Raw genomic sequence first — 26,905 nt, forward strand, 5'->3', positions numbered from 1 at the left:
CTGGAGTGTGGACTAATGCGCGTTCCAGGCAACCCGTAACCCGTGTTTTTCCAACCTTCTACCCGTGAAAGTGCACTGGAACGGCAGTCAAACCCGTGACTTCCCATCCGTGAACTCGTACTAGATCGATGTACTCCCAGTTACGAGTTTTGACGTCACATAGCCCGCGAAGCAACAATGGCAGCCCCCTACGGATGCGGTGTTTATAAAACAAATATACAAATAACGTAAAATAAAAGGTATAACAGCATTTCTTGCAGTCTGCGCTGTTTTTCTCCTCCGTTTCCCTCAAATAAGCAAGGAGTAAGCACCTTTGGCGATAGAAATGATTGTAAATGAGCATACACCCCGTACGGTCCGCCACGCTTTGTTTACATCAATCTACCACACAATTCCTTGCGCTCAGGCAGTTTGGCGTGACTTTGCCTGGAACACTACAAAGTCGTGACTCGTGAGTCGTGGTTTGAAGTTGTAATTTACGGGCTCAAAAACCTGCCTGGAACGCAGCATAATTATAGTGGTTCTCAAACTGGTCCTGGGGACCCCTCACCACTGCACATTTTGCTTGTCTCCCTCACCTAACACACCTGATTCAACTTATCAGCTCATTATGGAATACTGCAATTGGGTGGGTCTGATGAGGGAGACATACAAAAGGTGATGCAGTGGGGGGTCGCCAGGACAGCTAAACAATCAAATTATAGGGATAAAGAGAACATAAATAAAAGAGAAAATTATTATTATAAAAATATATATAATTCTCAAATTCTATTCATTAATCTTGTTGATCCTAGTTTCCAACCCTTGTCATCTGCATTTTTTTTTTAAAAAGAATATTACTGATATTTTGATCTCCATTCTCTCTTAGTGCATTCTTTAAAACTTCTCTCTCTGAATCATACTTCTGGCAATGCAATAAAACATGGTCCACTGTTTCTTCCTCTCCATAATATTCACTCTTTCCATCATTATGCTTTCCAATCACGTAGAGAGAACTCTTGGTAGAGAGACCATGTACTACTCCCAACTAATATCTTCTTTTACTTTCTTTGTTCCATTGATTCTGCCACATCTTTTTTATTTGTCCTTTAGCTTCTGACTTACTGATATATTTAGATGTATGTGCTTCTTCCCACTCTTCAAAGCCCATTTTGCTGCTTTATCTGCCTTTTCGTTCCCATCAACTCCAACATGTGCAGAGACCTATACACAACTAACAGACAAATGCATTTGTTGAATTCGGAATAATGATTGTAATTTTTAATAAAATAAATCCTCTCTACTCCTGGAGTTGCTCAATTTTAAACTCATTAATGCTGCACATTAATCTGATGCAATTACCACTCTCTCTGGCCTAACCTCCTCTACCCTTTGCAAGCCAATAACAATGGCCATCATTGCACGTGCAAATATCATCGGCAAGTCTCTTTCCACATGCAACATTAAACTCAGGGATTACTACTGCTGCTGTTCTACCTGTCTTATGGTCTTTAGAACCATCTGTATTAATTTGTAAATACCTGTAGAAATTTCTTCTGATGTATTATAATTTCCCCCATGTACATCTCTCATCAATTCAAGGAGGATAAGATCTATCGCTGGCTGCCAATGAGGTATAGCTGGCAGAACTAAAGTTGGGATGGCTGTGGTTTGCTATTGGTCGAACTCATATTGACAGGTTGCCCCGCCCTCATGCCAGTAAACAAGTCATCAGAGAAGAAAAGACCTATGATGCAAGAGGGAGGGGACGTTATTTTGATGAGAGTAAGAGGTAACATTATTTTTTTTTTTTTTAAATATGATGTGCATGGATAAATCATTTATAATAAATACTGCAATACTGCATACAAAATAAGAACTGTCCAATTTTATTTTATGGTGACTTTAAACAAAAAAACAGACAACAAGAGCACCAAACAACAAAAAAGTGGAAAACAACAATTACTTGTAGCCTACTGTAAAAATGTATTTAATTTGTAGTCTCGTTAATTTCAGTTGATTACTACCCAAAACTGCTGAACACTGAAAAATATAATATGATATGTGAAACGGTTCGTATCATAGACCGTAAAAAAATATGGACGACGCGACTCCATTGACTTCCGCTGACCAAAGTTGAAGCTTTCATAGTCCCGCTCACGGCGCTGACATCTTGGGACCGAGTCTGCGCAGTAGCGATCTCGGGACCGGAGTTGCGCAGTAGAGAACAGGAAGTAGAGGCGCGATTATCAAAAGCCCGCCCACACTCTCGCAGATGCAGAACAATTCATTATGTTGGTGTGAAATAAACAGTTATGGAAGTGTAGAAATTAAAGCTAAAGCTCCAATCTCCTCCCAAAAATCCAGAAAAAAGTCCGTTAGTGCCTCAGTGACAAATTCATTCAGAGAACCCGTCAATCTCAGCTGTCAATCATGACGTCACACCCCTCGTTTTTATAGCATCAAATAACTCACTAAAACTAAACTTATTTAAAAAACGAACACTTGAAATGAAATTATTGTAATAAAAACTGCCTAAAATGACAAAAACCATCTTTAGGAAACAATTATTTGAAGTGTAATTAAATTGTTTAGTGTGTCTCGCGCCCATTCTAATACATGGAGAGGCGGGGTTTAGGAGCTATACTGGGACCGGCCACCGGGGGGCGATCGAGGCGCGAAAGCTTCAATTTCTGACTGAAGCACTACAGGCTTGGTTCGTATGCAGTACAAAATGTTTCGAATCAATGGTATGTGCGTATGTCAATCAACCAATCAAACCAATTTCTTATTAAATAAAAGAAAATCAATTGAAATGGTAGCGCCCCTTTAAATGATAAAACATAGCAAATGTAATATAATAAAAACACCTTTTGAAATGTTCGTGACGATGTTATGACAAAATATACACTGAACTACACACATCCAGACACAGGTGAAAAAAGCCAGGCAAAGACTGTACCACCTGCGCCAGCTGAGGAAATTCAGGGTTTCACCAGCCATCCTGAAAACTTTCTATCGAGGGGCGATAGAAAGTGTCCTGACTCAGTGCATCACAGCGTGGTACGGGAACAGCACCAGTCACGACTGCAAAGCCCTGCAAAGAGTGGTGCGCTTATCCGAGCGCATCTCAGGCTCAGCTCTCCCGTCTCTGCAGGACATCTTCACCAAACGCTGCAGAGGTAGAGCTACTAAAATCATCAGAGACATTAATCACCCTGCAAACTCTCACTTCACCCTGCTGCCATCTGGTAAGCGCTTCCGTAGCCTGATGGCAAAGACTGAAAGACTCAGGAGGAGTTTCTTCCCCCAGGCCATCAGACTCCTGAACTCAGTCACGTGACTTCACTTCACCCCGCACACGCATAAACATACGGTCTTTCAACATTAACATCCACATACTGCAATTGCACTGCACTTTACGTCCCTATTGTTACTGCGTAACAACCTGTAATAAACCTTGCACATTATACTTCTTTATATATACATATTATATATTTTATGTTAACCACTTATTTTTAAGTCTACAGTTTATCTCACTTATCATATCCACATATTTTTTATATTTTTATTTTTATCTTATTTCCTATTTTTATCTTTTACTTGATTTATTTATAATTCTACTTATGTTAATACTTTTTATTCTAATTTTATTCTATTTCTATTTAATTTCTTGTAACTGTTATTTGCACTGTCCATGGAGCGGACCTGTTTACATTTCACTGCCAGTTGTATATTGTGTATATAACTGTGTATGTGACAAATAAAACTCTTGAATCTTGAATCTTGAATCTTGAATCTTGAATCTTGAATTTTAGCTAGTTGCTGCCCCTTTAAATACTATTATTTCGTAATAGGTTACAAAAACAAGACGAATGTCAGCCAGCGTCAGCAAGGCATGCGTCATGGCGTCACTTCCTGTACCAATTGGCAGTTGCTGTTGCCGGAGCGCCATGTTATTTCAAACAAAAGAAACAACTTCACTGCCTTCTTAACAGTTCATGGCAGGCTGAAACACAATGGCGGAATATAACCTGCTTCTCAGCTTCTCATAAACCGGAGATTTTCATAATGCCTTTGTAAGTATGTCGACGGAGTTTAAGGACAAACATGGTCGAAGCAAACGCGAGGTCCTGGGCCTTATGTCACGAATCGGTTGAAAACCCGACGCTTTGATAAAAAGCATTTGATGGTGCCGTTTAGTTGTTGACCTAGTCCGCAATGTGGTACTTTTGTCAGCAATCTTGTCAGTATGCAGCTTGTAATGAGATTAAATGATCACAAGGCCGTCAGATGTAGAGATTGCGCTCATAGCATGCGCGCCGATTTTTATGTAACGTTATAGATATTAAATGCATAGCATTCAAGAGTTGTTGACCTTGGTTCAGATGTAGATCTGCAGTGCACTTATTGATGTAACGTTAGGTCAGTGATTTCACACTAATACCCTTCAATGGGGCGTTCACACAAGACGTGTTCTAGCGTACAAAACAAACGGGCGAAGCGGAACGAAACAGAAGGCATGGACCCTAGACGTGTTTATTAAACTATTTTTATATTGGCATATGGCGTATACGGACGCTGAATGCGCGAGACCCTGGGAAAAAAACAGCGAGCCATGACGCAATGGTCAGATACACGTACATAAACTTAAACGCCTCGGCGTTACACCAATAAGCGCAATAAATACTTCAAAATATGTATTCTACTATGAGCCGTTCACTACTTTGGACTCGGAACGGGTTTGTTTATGTGGGAACGTCTGCACTAAACCGGGTACAAGTGTGCTGTTGTTTTTGATCACAGGTATTTCATACACAATCTCTGTATTTCACTTATGTATTATCTTGCAACGTGTTAATAAAATAAGATGTTCACGTATGCTGTCAACAATAAATTGACATAAAATGGTAACGTGTAAAGGTAGCTTCCTAAATTAAGTTATGGTGTGTTCAAGTAATGTTTATGAGATCACATTTGAGTTGAACAAGTAGGAACGCCACCAACATTTCGTAATTACGAGTGAGAAACTCATAATTTTCCCCAGATTTGAGAATTGTCAGTGAGAAAATATCGGGGAAGTAAAAGATGGTGTCTGTATTGACAGTAAATTTGGTGTAATATACAATTTTATTCATACTCCATTTTGTACATGCCAAGCTGCATGAGCAGAAACATCAGTATTGTACAATTACGATAAAATGTATAACAATTAAATTTACAGCACCTTCATAAATCGAATGAAAACATAAAGCAAAAACACTCTTGATGCGCATTCATTTGGTAGTGGTAGTAGACTGAATGTTTTGTAGAAAAGGCACATTGTCATCCTCCGACCAAAGTGAACACGCAATGTTATAATTACGACTTCACAACGTGCAATTATAATGCAAACTTCCCAGGAGGACTGGAATGCACCTTTTAATCTTTAGCCATTTTTTTGTGGTCAGGTGGTTGAAGGCTGAAATTTCGGGACATTCGGAATTTCCAGCTAATAATTACTAGTTCAACAAAGATGTGAACGACTCCTGTGACTACATTCTACTACTACAGAATGTTTAAATCAAATCTGACAATTAATGTTTGACTTTTTCAGTCCAATTACCAATCAGGTGCAAACAGTTCAGCAGACCCCAAAGCATTATGGGATCACATCTCCTATCAGCTTGGCACCGCCTAAAGAGGCCGATCTGGTTTTTGCGCGGAAGCTTACAGAGACGCTCCGACCCTTCGGCGTCTTTGAGGAGGAGATGGAGCTGCAGCGGAGGTAAATGAAACATGCATTATTAAATCACAAATGTATGTGGAGATGCATCATGGATTATAGTTTGTGTTTGAGACCAACTAGTTCTTTAACAGTTTCACAACTTTTGAAGTTAACTTCTTAAGTTTATATGCATAAAGTAAATTAAATAAAAAAAATTCAAGCTCTGGTGTGTAACACTGTCACTCCAGGCATCTGTTGGAATCGTGATGCGAATTATAACCAATCACACGCAATTCTGTTGAGCTTATAAATGCAATGTCATAATCAGAGGAGTTTTGTTCAGAGCGCGCTCACTGAAATCTGCACTCTCATCAAAGCAGAGATGTGAGTGCGATGTTACTTCATCGTACAAGATTAATTCATCATACATCGATTGACTTGTTTTGTTCCATTTCAGCAGCGAAAATAGTTTCAAACAATTATCACAACAGAACCATAGCGCACCTGATGTGACTGGCATAAAACTGGCTTGACGTTGGATGTTCGATATTCACAAATTTAGGGACCGTCTCTAAAAGTTACATGTGACATTTGTATGCACGTTTCTAACTTAAATAGCATTTGAAGAGAATGGTTTAGTCATAAAACCAACTGTAAAGTGTTCATCTAGGTGTCAGGTATGATGCACACCTTTTAGATTTATGTTTAATAAAATCAACTGTCAAATCACAGGAAAATATGGATATTTATTCACTAGGCTACTGTATGGGCTCATACACAAAATATGCTAGATTTAAATATTTAATAGCTTATAGAAATAAAAATCTTATATTTTTTTCAGATAAACAGCTGTTGATGACCTGTCATGTTATACATTTCATGTAGACTTGATTTGTATGTCTACAGTGGTAATTTACATAGCCAACAAAATTGTGGCCAGTAAAAATGCTGAGTGGCCAGTAACTTTGGAAAATCACTAGCCACAGTGGTTGGTGAGCAAAAAAAGTTAATGTAAAGCCCTGGCGATGTGGATGTGTTTGCACCAGCTCCGCAAATCGGGCACCCCAGTAAAGTCTCGTCACATTATTTATGCAGCACTTTATACAACAGATTGTTTTAAAAGCAAGCACCTCTCCAGTATGTTCATGTTTTTACTTGCGGACGTCTGACCTCGACTGTCTGAACAGAAAAAAAATCAGAGAAGGTGGAGCCTCAGAGCCACAACAACCTATTACGTAATTGCCACAGCCAATGCGAGTTTGAAGGTTTTTACCAGCCAGAGCAAACTTTTCTGGAAAGTTTGCTTCGGCAAGCTGTTTCAAACTCCCAAAATGAACTACTTTTTGAGTCGATTTTATTCAAAATGACATCACACCAGTTTTATGCTTTAATATTGGGGCCTTTACTTCTTGGAGGATGATGTCCCACTAAGCAACTGGCTTGTTAAAGAGATTTTACAGAATATTAAAATATAGGGATGCACCGAATGTTGGCTGAATAAGTGAAAAGACAGAATAAATTTTACCGAACAATGACGTTTTTGATGGCGCGATCAAATATAGCAACCAGCGCGTGTGAGAGGCGCGTACGCTTCTAAATGCAGCAAACATGTTGAAGTGTGGAAGCATTAAAGCGTTAAAGAAAGATGCAAAAATGGGCATTTGCAGACACTGTTCTGCTGAATTGTCTAAGCACTCTCAAATGCAAACGAGCACCCTCAGTTAGGGATAAAACGATTACCGGTTTCACGATAAACCACGATAAAATGTGGTGACGGTTAGTAATATCGTATAAAATTTAATTATCATTAAAACCGCGTGTGATTATCACGATTGTGAAAACTCGCGGTCCAGTCAGCGTCAGTCTGGTGCAGCACCGCTGTTTTTTGAATGAGAAGAAATGGCAGATGGCAGTGACAGCGCCGGGAGATTTTTCAGACTTCTAAAAGGACCAAATCTGAGGCGTTGTCATATTTTGGCTTTAACAAAAGTCCTGAGGGAAACTTAATCGAAGATGGTCACCCTGTCTGCAGAACATGCCAGAAGAAAGTCGCTGAAACACTTCAAAACTACGAACGCAAGGCAAGTGGACTTTGACCCAAATACCAAAACTACGTCTAGGAAATAATAACGTGAAGCGAACAAACAAATTCAGACAAGACTAGGGTGACATTTAAGGGATAATAATCAGGGCTGGACATTAACAACCGCCATTTGCGGGTGTAACGTTATTTCGGCTGCACACTAGCCACTCTGGCTGTTGAACTTATTATGGTCTTCTCAAAAGCCATCTGTTATAATCGCGTTGCGCATTTATAACCACTTACACGTGTTTCTATTGACTTTATGAATGCAATGTCTCATAATCAGAGGCGTTCAGATTAGCGGAGTTTTGTTCAGACCGCGTGCCGCTCTCACACTGAAATCTGCACTCAAAACAGAGATAAACGTGCGATGTATGCAGGAGATTCATTCATCATACAGTGGATGACTGTTTTTGTTCTATTTCAATTCAAATTTGCAAAAATGGTTTAAAAAAACACCGCAGAACCACAGCGCATCTGAAATGACTGGCACAACGCAGGCGTATTTAGGGACCGTCTCTAAAGTTACATACAACATTGGTAACGTTATACACGATTCAAATTTCACTCGCATTTGAAGAGAATCAGTCATAAAACTGACTATAAAGTGTTCATTTAGGTTTCAGGTATGATGCACACATTTTGATATTTAATCAAATAAACTGTTAAATCATATGGAAATATGGATATGCATTATTTCACTAGGATACTGTTTGGGCTCTTACACAAAATATGCTAGATTTAAATGCATCATTGCTGAACACTGAATATTGAATATTGCTTGAGAATATATTTACAGAGATAATATTAGAGATTATATTTACGACAAATTATTATTATTTATGCGTTATGCGTTGCAATTGACGACTGAATAGAATCTATTTTAAAAAAGTGCATAGAGCTGCTTTAGTTATTTGTTGTTTGTTGATTTTCAACAAAATGTTTTAAGTGTGTGCATCTGTTCTTTTTGAACACTTTCATCTCATTTGAACAAAACCGTGATAATATTGATAACTGTGATAATTTGGGTCACTATAATCGGGATGTTAAATTTCCATACCGTTTCATCCCTACCCTCAGTTGATACTGTAATAATATATTGGCAAAGGCTCCAGTGCATATTTGTGTGTGTAGAACTTCAAATGTATCCATTTACAACGTGTTTCTGCAGCAGTGACAGTTGTTGATCTCGTGTACGCAATGGCCAATGTGTTTAAAGTTAGTCAGACTCCACTCCCTGCTCAAGTTTTTATTCAGTGCTGAGTTATACAGGCTCGCAAATAGTGTAGACACGAATCGATGTAAAAGATTATTTTTTTTGTGCATTGTTAGCAGCTTCATTGATCTTTTGAGATCGTGATGAACTGACATAGCGACAGCGTTTAGTGATCGTAAATGGAGCGGTCTTGGCTCGCTTTCGAGTCTATAGTTCATATAATCCATTGAATAGTTTTTCATGTTGCAAAAAGGATTAATGGCCAATTGCAAGCTGCAAAGTTTTGGAAGTGACATAGTAATGCATTAAAGCAATGTAAAGGCAGACTAATAGATTCATAGAAAAATATTTGTTGCAAAATCTTTTGGAAATTCTAAATAATCTTAAATGTCTCACTGTACACTCACTGCAGTGGTGGAGCCGTTGCTTAGCCTACATCTGCACTTTAATAGAGCACCCTCAGTGATTTGATTGATACCTGTAGGCATAATAGGCATACGATAAGATGGTATAAGATATATTTTTTATTAAATTTATTTTAAGTTATATTGTGCTTTGTTTGAATAATGTCGGCTGGAATGCTAAAAAATGTTCAGTGTTAAATTGTAGTTTGTAATTTATTTTTCTTTTTAAAGCAAGAAAAAATAGTAAAAAGCACATTTTCAAAATAAATGGGGGAAAAAATGGAAAAACTGCATTTGGGGCTTCGGCCTTTGGCCAAGTGTTTTATTATTATTTGGCTTCTGCCAAGAATTTTCATTTCGGTGCATCCCAATTAAAATAATTAAAAAATGATATTGAAGACATAGAAAAATTATATAAACTGTTGGCAATTGTAACTGTCCAAGAAGTCATGTTTTGTTTTGACATACTGAAGACACAACTAGGATATTTCCTATTTTTACCAGTTTGTAATAAAACTTTGCATGGCACCCAGGCACCGCGATGGCAACACAGGTTTTTAAAAAATATATATTAATACAACAAGGATGCATTAAAATGACCAGAAGCGACAGTAATGTCATTTATAATGTAAAGATTTTTATTTCAAATAAATGCAGTTCTTTTGGACTTCTTCAAAGAATCCTGAAGAAATGTGTATCGTGGTTTCCATGACTGCTGAGACATGAAGTACATTTTAAAATGTATAATGGCAAACTATTTCACAATATTACTGTTCTAATGTATTTTTCATCAAATAAATGCATAACAGACTTCTTTCTAAAACAGAAAATCTCACTGCCCCAAACATTTAAATGGTGGTGTTCACTTCCATAATTTCTATCTTTAAAAATGTTTAGTTTAATATTTGATTCTATCTATATACATATAGATATATTTATCCATATCCAAATATACAGCATAGTCTTGACACGTCTTTAGGCTTCATCAAATTGCTGTTTTCTAAACATGTTTCTTTTGCCCACAGAATCCTAGTGCTTGGGAAGTTAAATATGTTGGTTAAGCTGTGGATCCGCGAAGTCAGTGAAGCTAAGGTATCTTATTGTCCTTTTATAATACGTACATAAACTTCTGATTTATCGCTCACAGATACAAGTTGTTATATATATTTTCATATATTTACAGAATATTCCAGCATCAGTGATTGATAGTGTTGGTGGAAAAATCTTCACGTTTGGATCCTACAGGCTTGGAGTTCATACCAAGGGTAAGTGGTCATAGACCAGAGCTAGATAGATCCATACATGTACTTCACATAATCTCTGTGTGTCTGTAATATCTCATTCACTAACCTAATTGTTTAGGTGCTGATATTGATGCTCTCTGCGTTGCACCCCGACATGTGGAGAGAACAGACTTCTTTTCCTCGTTTTATGAGAAATTAAAGGAGCAGGAAGAAGTCAAAGACCTGAGGGTATGGAGCCTTTTGTGAATGATGTGTCCTCAGAATATCTGTGAGGCTTGGTTATTGATCTTTGCTTTTGCCTTCTAGGCGGTGGAGGAAGCATTTGTACCTGTGATAAAGCTTGCTTTTGATGGCATTGAGGTATTTTTACATACTTGCATATGACATAAGTGGATAGTTCGTGACAGATTTAAAATTGACGTAATTTTTTCTCCCTCATGTCATTTTGTGTATGTTTTGAAATGTGTTGATATATTTGTGGCAGATTGACATACTTTTTGCCCGACTGGCACTACAAACCATTCCAGAGAACCTGGATTTGCGAGATGATGGCTTATTAAGGAACCTTGACATTCGCTGCATCCGGAGTTTGAACGGTGATTGGTCATAATTGATGAACCTTGTTAGGGCTGGGTATTGACAATGATTTCATGAATAGATTCAATTCAGATTTAATTTTAATTAATTTAATTTATTAATAATTTAATTAAAAGATTAATTAGGGCCAGTGCACCTATGGTGTGAGGACCCTATTGGAATTGACCTATCGGTAAGCCCCGCCCCCCTTAGTTACTGTTGCTAACTCGGACAAAGAGTTGCTATATTTTACAGCTGTCAGTGTGAACCTTATCCCAAGATGTTTTTGGACACAGAATGTAGCGTATACCCCGTCCGAATGATGGCCATACTTTACTGATGTTTTATGAAGTTTATCACATCGTTTTTCACTCAAAAAAAATCGTAAGAGCTGAAAAAAACAAAGCATAAGAAGTGCGCATTAACGTCTCATTCACAAACTATCTCTCTCCGTTGCATTACCATTAACATACACAGCAAATTACACAGAAACACTCATACAACTAACAGTAAACAAACATACAGACCGTATGCCTTTTCGGGGGTGCAGTTAATAACTGGTAAACTTTGTTTCTGAAAAACAACTCCGATAAACTGTGCGTGAGCTCTTCCTTTCACTACCCGTAGACTATAATACCCATCAAAATAGGAGTCCTCCTTAGTAGGACAGATAATGTAGACCTTAAACATATCTAAAATTAAATTAATTTACATATAACCAGTTTAATATGGAGAGGCACTGAAATGTAGACCTTCGTGTTTTTGACCTACAGTGTTACATGACGTAAGATCAGTTAGTTATTACGGTTTGTATGTTAGCAGGGACTTTAATCGTAACTTAACGAGAGTATGACAAACAGAAAATCCTCTCAGGATACCTGGAATCAGTGTTACAGTTCCTCAGGCACGACATTTTAGCATTTTTGTAGCATTAACACCATCAAATTGAGATCTTTGGATTTTCCAATGTTCCTCTATGGTGCTGACACCTAAAGATGTCCGAGTTCCGGTTCCAGCGCAACTGATACTCAAATGCTATTGGCTCATCTGCATTTGAGGGGAGGGGCTTACCGATAGGTCAATTAAGCGTAGTTCAAACTACGTTTAACGTACGAGTATGAAATTCGGGAGACGCATGTAAAAACCCAATACCTACAAAAATCTAAACCTAACCGGAAGTGAGATCTTTTGAATTTTCTCTGCAAAATTTTTGCAGTTTTTGCCATTTCCAGACGTTGTACTTAAACTCCTAGAGATTTAATCAGATCAACATCATATTTGCACCGTCTAATCTAAAGGCCTTAGCGATGTTAAATTGCGAAGAACTTGAGTTTTCTCCAAAGGGTGTGTCCCGTGACGGTCTCACGGTTCGGTTAGATTACAATTATCAAGTCATCGATTTGGTTCAATTTGATATCATGATGCGTTGACGATGCACTGCATCCTCAATTTTAAAATTTTAATCAACCGCATGCGCTCTCCTCCCTCTGCCATTGTATACCGCGACAAAGCACGTACGCATCAAATGACATCAGAATAGCTTCAGTACATTATAATTGGTTATGGTCTATTACTGAACCAATAACGAATCGTCCTCGTCTGCATCGCGATGCATTGAAGAAACGATTAATTTCGACACCCCTAATGAAACAGGTAGTTGTTGTAACTCGGACATACAATATCCAATCTGCTCCAAACTTCACGGCCTGAAGTCATCTACATACCAATATTCAGTTAGTCATAGCGCCACCTGCGGGCAATAGGAAAGGCCATGTTTTACACTGTGATTAACTCCTCATTGAGATTTAACCAGAACAACATCATATTTGGTCAGTCTAATCTTAAGGCCTTGGCGATTGTTAAATTGTGAAGATCTTGAGTTTTCACTGAAGGGCGTGTCTGTGGCGGCCTTAAAAAGTCTGTTTCGCCATGACACAGGAAGCTGTTGTAAGTCAGGCATACAATGTCTGATCTGCCCCAAACTTAACATGTAGACAAGAGTCCTGGCCTAGCCTCTACATGCCAATATTAGTTCGTCATAGCGCCAACTGCTGGCACCAGGAAATGCCATGCTTTACACTGTATTTCACTCCCAGAAACTCATTTAAATATGCCATGAAGTACCAAACATGCTAGCCAAGTATTGCATGATTGAATGCGTTTCTGAGTGGTGATGTATGCGATTAACGCCACGAAACAGGAAGTTGTTGTAACTGCCCCAAACTTCACGTTTGATAATGGCCCTGACCTGAATGGCAATATTCCGTTATAGTCCAAGTGCCACCTGCTTGCAGAAACAAGTGTGGCACATCAAAATAACTGTATTTCTCCTATATTTAACCGCTTGAATACATCTTGCTCAATATTCACTGTTTTCCTGAGGCCCCCGGGTGGATATGAATGCAATCTTTAACAGTTAACAGTTGGCTTGTTTTAAGCGCGTAACACATTTCAATCCGAGTTCCCACACGAACATATAATTAAGTATTCAGTCCATTTTTATCATGATATTCAAACGATAAATGGCGTTTTGACGTTCTTTTCGATCACTTTATAGGCGTTTTGACGATCACTTTATAGGCGCGTCAGTTAGAGCGGCGGTGCGTGAGTGAACACGATCATCTCTTCCTAAAGAATACAGGTTAATTAATATCTCTTAAGGTATGTTAAATACATTACAACTTACTGAAATCTATCATGTTGTGTAATCGTTCAATCCCTTTCAACCGCTGAAAGACAATAAAACCGCTTGTAAACAATGTCACATAGCATCACATTTATCTCAGAAGTCACACAGTGTCCATAGCTGTTAGTTCACTAGAGAAACGAACTCTTCACATCAGAAAACAGAGACTAAAAAAATGTATCTTTGAATTTAAGAATCAATTTATCAAAATGGAGATTGATTAAAATCCATTAATCGATATTGTCAACCCAGCCCTAACTTTTTTGCTTGTTTAATGAAGTTTTCCCCTGGTAATCTCAATTTATATATTTTTTTTTTATTACTTTCTGATTTCTCAATGTGCTAACATGCAGGTTGTAGAGTGACTGATGAGATTCTTCACCTGGTGCCCAACATTGAGAATTTCAGACTGACTCTTCGAGCCATCAAAATGTGGGCCAAACGTGAGTAAATGTTTGTCTGTCAGCCTTGCATTGCATTCTGTTTGTGGAACATGCCACAAAAAAAACCCCTACAATGACCTGCTGTGTTTGTGGGTATTAGTGCAGTCAAAGAAAAGCAGCACTGCAGCATTGTGCCTCAGGAAATTTGTTTGGCTTGCATTTGCTGCCTAGAACCCAGTGCACTCATGCTTGCACTTTAGTGAACAAATGACAGATTCTTGTTTGGCACTTGGCCTTTAGAAATGCTTCATTGTGAAAAAAAGTCAGATCAGTTCATTTATGAGGTTGGTTTACAGAACAAAATTAAGAAATATATTACATTATTTGAAATTCCTACAGGTCATAATATCTACTCGAATATCCTTGGTTTTCTTGGGGGCGTATCATGGGCTATGCTGGTGGCAAGAACCTGCCAACTCTACCCTAATGCTGTGGCTTCCACCCTGGTCCACAAATTCTTCTTGGTTTTCTCAAAGTGGTGAGTTCCTCAAACTGACAATGACATAACACAATATCTGAACTTTTGGTCTTTGCATTCAGAAAGTCGTTCTCTTCAATTTCATTAGTTTTTTTCTTTCTTCATGTTTTCAGGGAATGGCCAAACCCTGTCCTTCTGAAGCAGCCTGAAGACTGTAATCTAAACCTCCCAGTCTGGGATCCCAGAGTACTGTATTCATTTATTTATCTGACTTTATTTATTTATTTATTTATTTATTTATTTATTTATTCATTTTGGTATTGCAAGGCAATATATCTAAAAGTACTTTATGTATGTGTAGGGCTACCGATTTAATGCGTTAATTAAATTTAGTTATGGGAATAATTAACGCACCCGCCCAGCCCCAGACCTACGTAGTTCATCTTACATTTCATACAGTTCATTGATGATGAACATGAAGCAGAGCAACGTCTCACTGCATGATGGAGCCTATAGAATGAAGCTAGAAGGCCCCTAAAATTCAAGATATCAGGGCAAAAATACCCCTGTTAACGTTTTGAGTGAATCAATCGGGTGAACCAATGATTCAATGGCCCATTCATAAAGAGAGCTATTTACTTCATTCCTGAATAAATCAGCCGTTTGAACGAATCAAATGAATAATTGACTCTTTCTCATTTAGACATAGCGTCACCTACTGGCAGTAGAGTAATTTCTTTAAACAATATTCACATTTCCATATGAATAAAAAACGATTAAAGGTATAGTTCACCCATAAATAAAAAAAATTATCATTTACTCACCCTCATGGCCATTGAAGGGTAAAAGTTTGTGTAATAAATTCTATGTTGAATCAAATAAAATATATATTTTTTTCTGAAGCTACTTTTTGTAATGTCTATTTGATGCTTTTCTCATGTAACACAATATTGACTTTAAATTTATCTTTTGGGGGAATTAATTTCTCAGCCATATTATTTAATCATCACATTGTATTACTTGTATATAAATTGTATTCATTTTAATCGCTTGACAGCCCTAATATTTTGACAATATTCAATATTTTCATGAATGTATTTGGTCTTAATTGGCTTAAATGTGATTTACCTCAAACAAATCATTTAAACCAAAAATCCATTGTTAGCAAGTAAATTAAGTGTTTAATGTTAGAAGTTCAAATATAGTTAATGAACTGAAGGAAGAATTATATTTAATCATCTTTATATGCACCAACATAATAGGATGCATGTTAATAAACAACAGTATTTTACCTATAAATAACTTTACAAAACTGTTAAAGCATGTAAACATTTGTATAATTGTGAAAATGAATCAAACTTCAAAGCAATTTTTAGTTTTGAGGGTTATTGGCTGAAATTAATAATCTCTGGCACTAGTAATACCAAAGGGAACTAAATATTTTTAAACAGGTTGTTAATGTGTCAGGTGGTTCAGTATACATAAAGCAAGCAATGTTTTGTCATCAAACATAAATTATCAAATTTAAATAAATTATTCATAAATTATACTCAAGGTTTCTGCACAGACCTCTTAGACTGCCATATTTATGTTTTACTAAAATGTACAGTGATTGTTTAGTATTTTTCTGTACTGTCTCAAATTATTCACTTCAGACTTCAGGCTGTTTTTTTATTTATTATTCCTCAGGTAACTCCCAGTGACCGGTACCACCTCATGCCAATCATCACACCAGCTTACCCTCAACAAAATTCCACTTACAATGTCTCAGCATCTACTCGGGCCATTATGGTGGAAGAATTCAAGCGGGGTCAGTCTCATTTCTGAAGATCCCTAGAATCGCATTCTGGTAGAATAAAGAAGCGTGCTTTGAAAAATGAGAAAAATCAACATTTTCTTACCATCATGTTGTTCTAAATCTGTATGACTTTACCTTCTGACTTTAGAGAAAGTTCACCCTGATCTTTTCCAAACTGTGAAAGTGAATGGAGAAATGCCAAAAAAAGGACCATAAACACCCTCATACAACTTGTGCTATATAATTTTTTTAAGCTTTTTAGGAACGGACCAAAATTTAAGTTTAAATTCACTGAAAAGCTCTTAAATTTCTTTTGCGTTTAAGCACATTAAAATATGGATTCAGGTTCTCAAAGGAATATAGCGCAGCACTTGTATAGACTACTTTTGTGGTGCTGTTTGTTTCTTACTTTAACAACAGTGTCCATCCTTTTTGTGCTCCACTGCTAAAAAAAAAGTCATGCAGATTTGGAATAACAGAAATGTTATTTTTTTGGGTAAGCGATTCCTTTTAAGCTGAAGATACCGTGCAAGGCTATTCTGCCACTCTTTGATTCACATTCCAATTGTTTAACTTCTCACAGGTCTTGCAATCACGGATGAAATATTGCAGAATAAAGCAGATTGGTCCAAACTATTTGAAGCACCAAACTTCTTTCAGAAATACAAGTATGTATTAAGCTGCATATCCTGTTGGACACTCATGGTGAGATTTAATCATTTCAATAAAGATTTATTTTTCAAAACTGCACTCACACACATTCATAGCCCTTTCACAAGTACTACCTTATGTAATCAGTGTCATCGATTTGAAATAAAAGCAGAATTTTGCATATCAATTTATGCTTATGGAGTTCAACACAATGGCTTTTATGGCACTTCAACGTTTTTGACAATTAAAATGTGTGATAGTCCTGCTGATCAAATTACAACTGTAGAGCATGCCTGAAATGTAAGATAGTAAAATTTATATTTTTCAAAGGTAGGTATTTCAGTTTAAAGTGGTTTTCTTGTGCTATAATAATTTGTGTACAATTCAAAAATAAAATGTTTTAGTTCACAATTCGTACAATGTATTTCTTGTTAGTCTGTGTTTTCATAGTGTTCCTAATTTTCTATTTTATTTTTTCAATTTCCGTCAATGTTTAGCATTTAGTCTGTGTTTTTTGTTAATTTTTAGTTAATTCATTGTTATGACATGGTCAATAGGTGAGTTTGACTTGAAGTGGCGCTGCTCAGACCGATGATGACGTACCGTGAGAGCGATTCGAAAGCATGCACAGCCAACAGCTCTCTAATCTCTCTCACGGTACACTGACGTCATATACCGATCGGTCTGAGCAAAGCAGCTTTATGTCTAACACACCAGTCAAAGGATACAGAATTCAGACTGAAAAAATAAAACTTTGATATTTTCTATGAATAATGGATGTCTTAAATGGCTCATTGCTTTGCCATGTTAATTGAAGATCCATTGTGTTTGAAAACCTGATGATGCTAAATTTTGGGGGGGTTTTAGTGGGTATTTTAAAAAAAATTTTTTTTAGCTCATTTAAATGTTTTGGAAACCCCTTCACTTTACGACTTCCCACCCCACATGAGGATGCTGCGACTGCATGCAGTTCATTGTGGTGCTCAATTCATAATCACCATTATTTCTTACATGTAGCAATTAGCTGGTTTCAAAGAATGAATTAAAAATGTTTGATTTGCAGTTTCTCATTCTTTTCTGTCCAGACAAGCCCCTAAAACAAAATCCGAGTGGGGGGAAGTGTCCAAAGGGTGGTGCTCTGCAAAAAAAAAAAAAAATCAACAAAGGATAAAATGTGAAAATTAAGCTGCTTTTAACTTTTACGTTGCGGTCAAAATGTACATTTATCTTGCTTTTGCTTGGGTCCTTTGATTAATCTGAGATATTGAGAGCTATTCCACTAACTTTTGTTTTAAACAATATAATGCTGAAGTAGTTTGTACACTTATATTCTATTAGACAGATTAAGTAACCCATATTGAGTCACTTTGGACAAAATGATGCAGTTTTGCTTCAAATAAATGATATATGAATTGGGAAACAGGATGAAAAATATTAAGAACATATTTTTGAGTCTGTCTGAAATGATCAGCATAAGAGGACTAGATCTTTTCATGTTGCTTATTAACTGTAAAAAGTGCTATGAATCTGCTGTTAGAGATGAGCGTTTTAGTGTGTGATATAACGTAATCATGGCTGGATATGATTAGAGTAATCCCTGCTGTTTTGAATGAAGTTTGTAAAGATATGTTTGTCTTTGGAGAGAGGTGTAACGGTACATTTTCAGTGAGATGGGGGCGGGTCGGCCCTGTAAGTTTTACCGGGTTTGGTTGAATCGCTCTAGTCTAAAGGATGTAATGGCATTGTTCTGTCTTTTATGTCCCAAGGCATTATATAGTGTTGCTAGCAAGCGCACAGACAGAGAAGCAGCACTTAGAGTGGTGAGTACAGCTTACAGTCTTCATCCAGCACTGTCACATGCTTTATCGGACCGATGTTCTGCTCATGTCCCCTGCATGTGTTTAAAAAAATGTGGTGGAATAGGACTAAATATACTGTTTGTCTGACAGGGTGGGCCTCGTGGAATCAAAGATCCGAATTCTGGTAGGAAACCTGGAGAAGAATGAGTTCATCACACTTGCCCATGTGAATCCACAGTCATTCCCGGGACCAAAAGAGGGAACTGACAAGTGAGTTTAAGATGCTTTTGTCCTTCCCTAAGAATAGTCAATAGTCCCATTCTCAGTCTTTACTCGCTCTTTCCTTTGTGTGCGTACAGGGAGGAGTTCAGCACAATGTGGGTAATAGGTATTGTGTTTAAAAAAATGGAGGGATCAGAAAATCTTAATGTGGACCTGACGTTTGACATCCAGTCCTTCACAGACACGGGTAAGACTTACTGTCTGTTGGCAGTTCTAAAGGGAACGCACAGGGAGAGTCGACATTGCTTTTGTTCTCTGGATGTCTCCAGTAATCAACATGTGTTCTTTGAATGGCTGTAGTTTACCGGCAGGCAATCACTAGCAAAATGTTTGAGCAAGATATGAAAATCACAGCCATGCATGTGAAGAGGAAACAACTGCATCAACTACTTCCCAAAGTCGCCATTCAAAGGGGCAAGAGAAAGGCAAGTCTTTTCCTTTGCATACATGATAGACAATCGCTTAGAAATCTAGATTAAAATGCATGTGCCACAATTAGTATTAATGTTGTTTTCATATGTTTAAGTCTAAATGTCAGGTGTATCCAAGTAATAACATTGGGTGAATTCAGGGTGATTGGGACGCTTTTTGCCATTGAGATGACTGGGGGGGGCAAGTGACCCAATCAACCTGAATTCACCTATGTTTTCAAGGTGTAAGGATGAAGTGTACATGTTTAATAGTTATTTTTATATATATTTTTAAGGTAAAAATGTATTTTTCTTCCTCGGATCATAAATCATGCTGTTGTCTGGAGGTCTTGTTATTTGACATTCTGAAATGTATTGACCTTGACAATCATGAGGGTCTACAGGGGTCCTCTTTTGATATAATTTTATTAAAGTTTTTTTTCTTGGCCTTAAGATGGCTTCATGCATGTTTTGTTACACCACAGTGACTTTCCTCTGGTGTTTCTGCTTGTAATTATAACAACGCTGCTTGTTTCCAAGCCTTATTAGCAGAAACTGGGACTAGTATATTTAATTACCATTCTGTATGTCCTTCAAAAAAAGTTACTGAAGGAAAAATTTGCATTTTAATTAACTTTTAAAGATAATGTTTTTTGTGACACTAGTGGTGCCTAACGGAACTACAAAAATACAGTATGTTTCTCACTCAATAGTGATGTACTATTTGTTTTTGTTTTTTTTACTGTTTTGTTCTCATTTCTTTTTTCCTGTAGCATTCGTCTGATGGCCTTCGTGTGATGAATGAAGGCAGTCTCGACCTATCTCTTGACAGTGACAACAGCATGTCAGTGCCCTCCCCCACAGGCCCTTCAGCTGGAAAGAACGCCCGTGCCTCCAGCCCTCTGGGGTAAAACAGCAAACCATTTTCACCTGCTCGCCTGTTTTTTTTTTAACATAATTTGTGTAACTTTCTGTAACTTAGGGATGCTCCGATTAGGATCTTTGCAGCCAATATCTGACTTTTTTCTGTTTTTTGTCGTCATGATCGGCCGATACCATTCCCGATCATTCAAGTTTTATATAATTAAATTAAGCTCTGTTGTTTTTTTACAATTAACATTTTAATAGGCCTTTTAAAAACAGGGCTTTTGCAAAACACTGTCCATATTAGGATACTCTGGCTTATTATAGAGCCTACAAGATTCAAACTGAACATAATTGCAACCGATAAGGTGTAATTAAACATTGTCCAATATGTGACTGAGGACAAAAACACTGCAACTCCTAAATGAACAAAATGAGTAGTCTGATACAAAATTGATCAGGAATATTGTTCTGCAAGTGCTGAGTATTTGTCTTTTCTTCCTACGCCCTACTTAAGTAGGTAAGGCCGGATTCTCTTTATAAATTCAAGCTTTTTTGGGAGATTCCTCTCTTCATCCACAACATATGCGGCTGTACTGAATAGCCATGCACTGTTAGCACTTAAGAAATAGAAATAAACAAAACAACAAAAATTGTATAAAGTAATCAAATGTACAGAAACGGTGCATAATCTTCCCAAAAGTGGTTTAGTTAAGAGCAGTGAGAGACTGTTTAATTAACATGAATGGCAAGGACGGCAGCAGCTTTATTAGCAGGCTTTCACTTTAACACGACTGTTTACAAAGATACTCACAAAGACTGGCATCTTGACACACAAGTGTGTGTGTGTTTGACCATTCAAGCACAGTAAGATCACGCGAGCAGCAGCTTTATGCGTGCGTTCCAGTTGTGTGCTGACTACGTTCAGAACCCTTCTCTCAGACATTGCGCACACATTTACTTTTTTTCTTTCTTTTTTCTAATCTCCTCTTCTCTTCTCTCCCTGACCTTAGTTCCACTGGGACGTCCACAAACAGCTCAGATTTGCAGGGAAAAGCTGACACTTCGAGTGGAAGCACGCTCCTGGCTGGTGGTATGTCTATTGGGATCTAAACCCTATAAAGCTTACTGTATCATATTTGATACAGACATTTTTAAGGCGTCTAAATTATCAACATGGTCAACTTTGCTGAACAACCTACTACATGCATATTTACATTTTAAGAGGAAAACATACTGGACTGAAGCAGCTTAGGTTTACTTGATTATCTGTACATCATGTTTTAGAAAAATCATGTTATGTGATCCTCAAAAGCCTGATGCATCATTTTTGATAAACATGTATTTGTACTGTCATCACTGTATTGCGTTTTATTACAAGTTACTGTTTTTGATCATAAAACAATATATATAATAGAATATCATCTTACTAAGACATTATTGGGAGATATAGTGACAACTGATATTTATATGCATTTTATTTAAGTAGTCTGTTATACTGTTATAAAGATCTCATCAGTGTAGTCACGATACTGGAATTTCTAACTTCGATACAATACCTTGAAAAATATTGATATTTAATAGAATTTATCTTTATCTAGTAATTGTTTGATAATTTAGCTAAATTGGTTGCAATAGTTGACAGCACAGGGAGGCTTTATTTGAAACTTTAAACTGAATAGAATAAGAAAAAAAGACAGTAAAATAAGAACAAATAAACAAATTGCAAACAATAGCACAAAGAAATACAATATAATACAGAGACAAATTAAATAAACACAGTTTTAATGGGATAGTTGTTGATAATTAAGTTTTTAATACTACTACTGATGTTTTTTTGGTCATAGCAGTGGATGGAACTAAACCTGATAATGTTGGGACTTCCAGCAGCAATGCCTCGCAAAAGGAGGCAGCTGCACTGAAGAGGCCTGCCTCACCCCTTCAGCCCGATTTGGAGAAGAACGCCAAAGTGGACAGTGTACAACATAACCCTCATACTAGTCCATGTTTATCTGCTAGCCCTGCCAGTAAGAGACCTGCGTCACCACTTGGGAATGAGACGTCCAAGAAAGCCAAAGTAGAGGATGTAAGACAACGCTCTTTCATCTATGTCAAACCCTTTTTAAAGTTTATTTTCAGCATTTAGTTAAACTCAATTTCACATGACATGACACAATGAAGGCTGCAAACATCTCATACAACAAAACAGTACATTTCTGTGTAGTAAAACAATTTATTATTGACAATTTTGTCAAAAATGCCCCCATTCAAGAATCACCCATAAACGATATTAAACTTATATATATATATATATATATATATATATATATATTAAGTGTGGATGGCATCTGAAAAGCCTAATTAAATCCTACTCTTCCAGTTCTCAACTCAAGAAGCAAAGTCCTCAGGTGAAACTGATGCCCATGTTGCTGTGGATCCAGAGGTACTCTTACTTTGTTACAAAAATGCCACAATTTCTCTCTCCATTCCATCCCCTGAACTTGAAGAGGCAGTTTGCCTATAGTCTTTGTTCATCGCTCAGTGTGTCAGTCTCTGTTTTTTTTTTTCTAATACAGATTGTAGAAGTGATTCCTTCAGATGGTGAATTGAAAACAGAGGCTGAAATAACGGTAAATTAATAATAAAAATAGGTTATGCTAGTTATAATCACAAATGGACTGAATATGTGAGAACTTAAATGCTGATGTTCTTCCCTGTCATTCTCAGGTGGTGGACACAGCAGAGAAGATGCCGCTTACCCAGGTTAGGACATATTTAATTGATTTATTATAACATAAGATTATTACACGAGTCATGGACATGGCGGAAGGATTATAATCAAGTCATTTATCTGTTCTCACTGAAAGCTTAATACTCCACAAAGCACCAGCCAATAAAAACAGAATTTTCAAACTCTGATGTTTTAATAAAATATATTTATGCATTAATAGCTATAAGGTTACGATGTACACTACCATTCAAAAGTTTGGGGTCTAGTATTTTTTATTTTTTTTTAATAATACTTTTATTCAATAAGGATGCATTTAAAAAATTTTTGGTTACTGGTTTTGCTGTATTTTTGATCAAATAAATGCAGCCTTGGTTAGAAAGAGACTTTAATTTGAGCAAACTACTAATGTATATATATTAAGGGACACTTTTATTTAAAGGGTTGGTTCACCCAAAAATGAAAATTCTGTCATTAATTACTTACCCTCATGTCGTTCGACACCCGTAAGACCTCCGTTCATCTTCGGAACACAAATGAAGATATTTTTGTTGAAATCTGATGGCTCTGAAAGGCCTCCATTGGCACAATGCACGGTACACTCTCAAGACCCATAAAAGGTACTAAAGACGTTGTTACAAAGTCCATCTCACTACAGTGGTTCTACAATAACTTTATGGAGTGACGAGAATAGTTTTTGTGCGCAAAAAACCCCTAAATAATGACTTGTATAGTGATGACGATTTCAAAACATGGCATCATGAAGCCTCGAAGCGTTATGAATCAGTTATGATTCAGCAGTTTGGATCGCCAAATTTCAGCAGTTTGGCGGTTTGACACGCGATCCGAATCATGATTCGACTCACTGATTCATAACGCTTCGAAGCTTCATGATGCCATGTTTTGAAATCGTCATCACTATATAAGTCGTTATTTAGGTTTTTTTTTGCTCACAAAAACTAATCTCCTCTCTCCATAAAGTTATTGTAGAACCACTGTAGTGAGATGGACTTTGTAACGACGTCTTTAGTAGCTTTTAAGGGTCTTGAGAGTGTACCGTGCATTGTGCCAATGGAGGCCTTTCAGAGCCATCCGATTTCAACTAAAATATCTTCAATTGTGTTCTGAAGATGAACGGAGGTCTTACGGGTGTCGAACGACATGAGGGCAAGTAATTAATGACAGAATTTTCATTTTTGGGTGAACTAACCCTTTAAGTAATTTAGTCATATTCTTCTTAAGGTTAACAAACTGAATTTTGGACCGATGAGATTTCACTGTCGATTGCCCAGGGCATTTCAACATAAAACTAATTGTCTTGTTGAAGACATGGCTGGTTCAAACAGAAACATTTATCATAGAAGAGACGAGATGATTTCTTGTCAGTTTGTCACTTTAGGACAGGGGTTCTCAGGCCCACAGTCCTGCAGAGTTTAGCTCCAACCCTAATCAAACACACTTTGAACCAGCTAATTAAGCTCTTCAGGATTACTAGAAGGCTACAGGCAGGTGAGTTTGATCAAGGTTGGAGCTAAACTCTGTAGGACAGTGGGCCTCGAGGACCAAGGTTGAGAACCCCTGCTTTAGGACACACTTTAGGCCCGTTCACACCAAGGACGATAACTATAAATATGTAGTTCTAAAAATCATTCTAAATATAAAAATATCAACTATAACAGTAATGACACAGAGAAACGATATTGTTGGAATCACTTTCAAAGCTTTTTTTTTTTCCAGCTGAAGAATGATAAAAACATAGAATCAGAATCCTTTCTGCTTTTAAAGAGCTTTTAAAGTGGCAGTGCCTGCTTAGAATAAACAATGATAGTGTGCATTGGTGTGGATACTAATATAGTTATCTTTATTGTTGCTCTTGGTGTGAACAGGGCTTTACACTGATTCCAATCCATTTCACAATTAAGTTTAATCCATTGACAATCTATGCTTTAATGTTCCACAGAAAATATCCAACACTGATCTGTCGGACGTCCAGATCCTCCCGTCCAACCCCATCGCAGTGGTCAAGAACTCTATCAAGCTGAGACTCAGCAGGTAGAAGCGGCCCAATCGTTTGCCGGTCTCGTACTCAGGAGGTGAAAGTCCCCTCGGTTCCTGCCCATGTGCAACGCGGCTCTCCACAAGGGGGCAGCTCTGTTCTTCCACAAACTTCCCTGTGCCCTCCCTCTCTCTCTCTCTCTCTCTCTCCTCTCTCGGTCTCTATCTCTCTTTCTCTTCCTCTCTCTCTATCTCTATCTCTCTCTCTCCCCTTCCGTACACTGCAAAAAAAGATGTCATACACAAAAACCTCAATGTGATTTAATGTGTTTGTGTGATTTGGTGAACATGCTTTGTAAATCCGGTCATATCCTTCTGTTTTGACCTGAAAGACAGTGATGCTTTGCTTTTTTTCTTGCTCTTTTTTTTCTTTTGTAAATCAATAAAAAGGCATGTAATTATATTCCAGGGTACAGTTGGTCTATTGGAGACCAATCCACCATATTGTACAGAGCTGAAGGTGCAGATGAGCATCAAACCGTGCTCAGTAGGTGGAGATGCATTGAATCAACCTGAACTAATGACAGTACTAATCTGACAGCAGAGGACATGGCTAGCTCATCCTGTTGATTCTAGCTCACTAATGCAGCTGTAATTTAACCAAATCAGTCTGAGATTAGTGTAAACACCATCGTTTTGCTCCGCCGTCTTAGCAGGGCATTAATTATGGGTATTGTTAGGAGTGGAATAGCTAGTATTCCTAGCATGCTTTGATTCGTGATCCTGAGGAGACCAGTGCTGGCTGTTCATTCAAGCTTGTTTTACCACGTGTGTATATATATATAGAGAGAGAGACAACAATATTGAAACTTTTATTTGCTTACAACAGCTTGATTTTCCTATTATATTCTGGGATTTTCCTAATGTGGATGCATTTCGAATGTGATTTAAAATGGCAGGTCAACTCGTTTCCGTTGACCTGATTTTGAGGATATGGACGTGAATATGTAATGACGATAAAAGATTGATTTAAGTTTCAAACGAATGGTTTATTGGGGTAGGAGAGTGATTTTGTTCATTTTTGAAATCTGTACAAACTTTTCTTACTCGTGTTTTGTCTTGATGGTCTGTGTTGACTGTGTGGATTCGTGTAACGGTAAAGCTGCCGCCCCAGGAACACTTGTCACGGCACAGATTCACTCCTGTGAAATGCCTCCTATGGCCTTGCAATGTTCTTTCAGTTCTTTCATACGCTTATTTGTAAAGACAAGGTATTGTACTTTTTCACAAATAAAAGTCTACGTTGTTGCGAAAAGAGATCAGTGTGATTGGTTTATTTGTTCGGCCTCTTAACAGTAGTGATTTATTAATGCTTTATTCTTCACACTGCACAAATTAAAACCAAAAATTGGTTCATTTAAGTTAACTATAAGGTTTGAGTCCAATTATGAAAATGCTGCTTTTAAACATTTACTGTAAAATAAATCAATATATTAACTAATGTGTATATAGTGAGAGCTTTTGGTTAAACAAATGAACAATACAGGGAATCTAATCTGGAATTGCATTAAGAGATTTTAACTCAAAATTTTCCAGATTTTTGGTTGTCATTTAAAACAAGC

The 26,905-nt window shown here is 37.3% G+C and overlaps 1 protein-coding gene across 3 annotated transcripts; it reads left to right on the forward strand.

The window, feature by feature from the left end:
- Positions 1-3,883: 3,883 nt before the first annotated feature.
- On the forward strand, positions 3,884-26,601 carry papola (poly(A) polymerase alpha; the record flags this gene model as incomplete). Of its 3 annotated transcripts, none has more annotated exons than XM_079831535.1 (23): positions 3,884-4,058; positions 5,576-5,746; positions 10,415-10,481; positions 10,573-10,654; positions 10,752-10,861; positions 10,940-10,993; positions 11,118-11,229; positions 14,249-14,338; positions 14,678-14,816; positions 14,930-15,002; positions 16,446-16,566; positions 17,138-17,222; positions 18,972-19,025; positions 19,155-19,274; positions 19,364-19,473; positions 19,587-19,711; positions 20,470-20,603; positions 21,574-21,653; positions 22,408-22,646; positions 22,941-23,003; positions 23,137-23,190; positions 23,288-23,323; positions 25,249-26,601. In XM_079831535.1, the coding sequence occupies exons 1-23, from the start codon at positions 4,051-4,053 to the stop codon at positions 25,342-25,344; spliced, it is 2,223 nt and encodes a 740-aa protein (XP_079687661.1). In that variant the 5' UTR covers positions 3,884-4,050. The 3 variants fall into 3 exon arrangements, with proteins under 3 accessions (XP_079687661.1, XP_079687662.1, XP_079687663.1); XM_079831536.1 differs by having other exon boundaries at positions 22,411-22,646; XM_079831537.1 differs by lacking the exons at positions 14,930-15,002; positions 16,446-16,566; positions 17,138-17,222; ... (9 more) ...; positions 23,288-23,323; positions 25,249-26,601 and having other exon boundaries at positions 3,888-4,058; positions 14,678-14,820.
- Positions 26,602-26,905: the final 304 nt, after the last annotated feature.

The sequence above is a fragment of the Gobio gobio genome (assembly GCF_949357685.1).
Source record: "Gobio gobio genome assembly, chromosome: 12".
NCBI lineage: Eukaryota > Metazoa > Chordata > Actinopteri > Cypriniformes > Gobionidae > Gobio > Gobio gobio.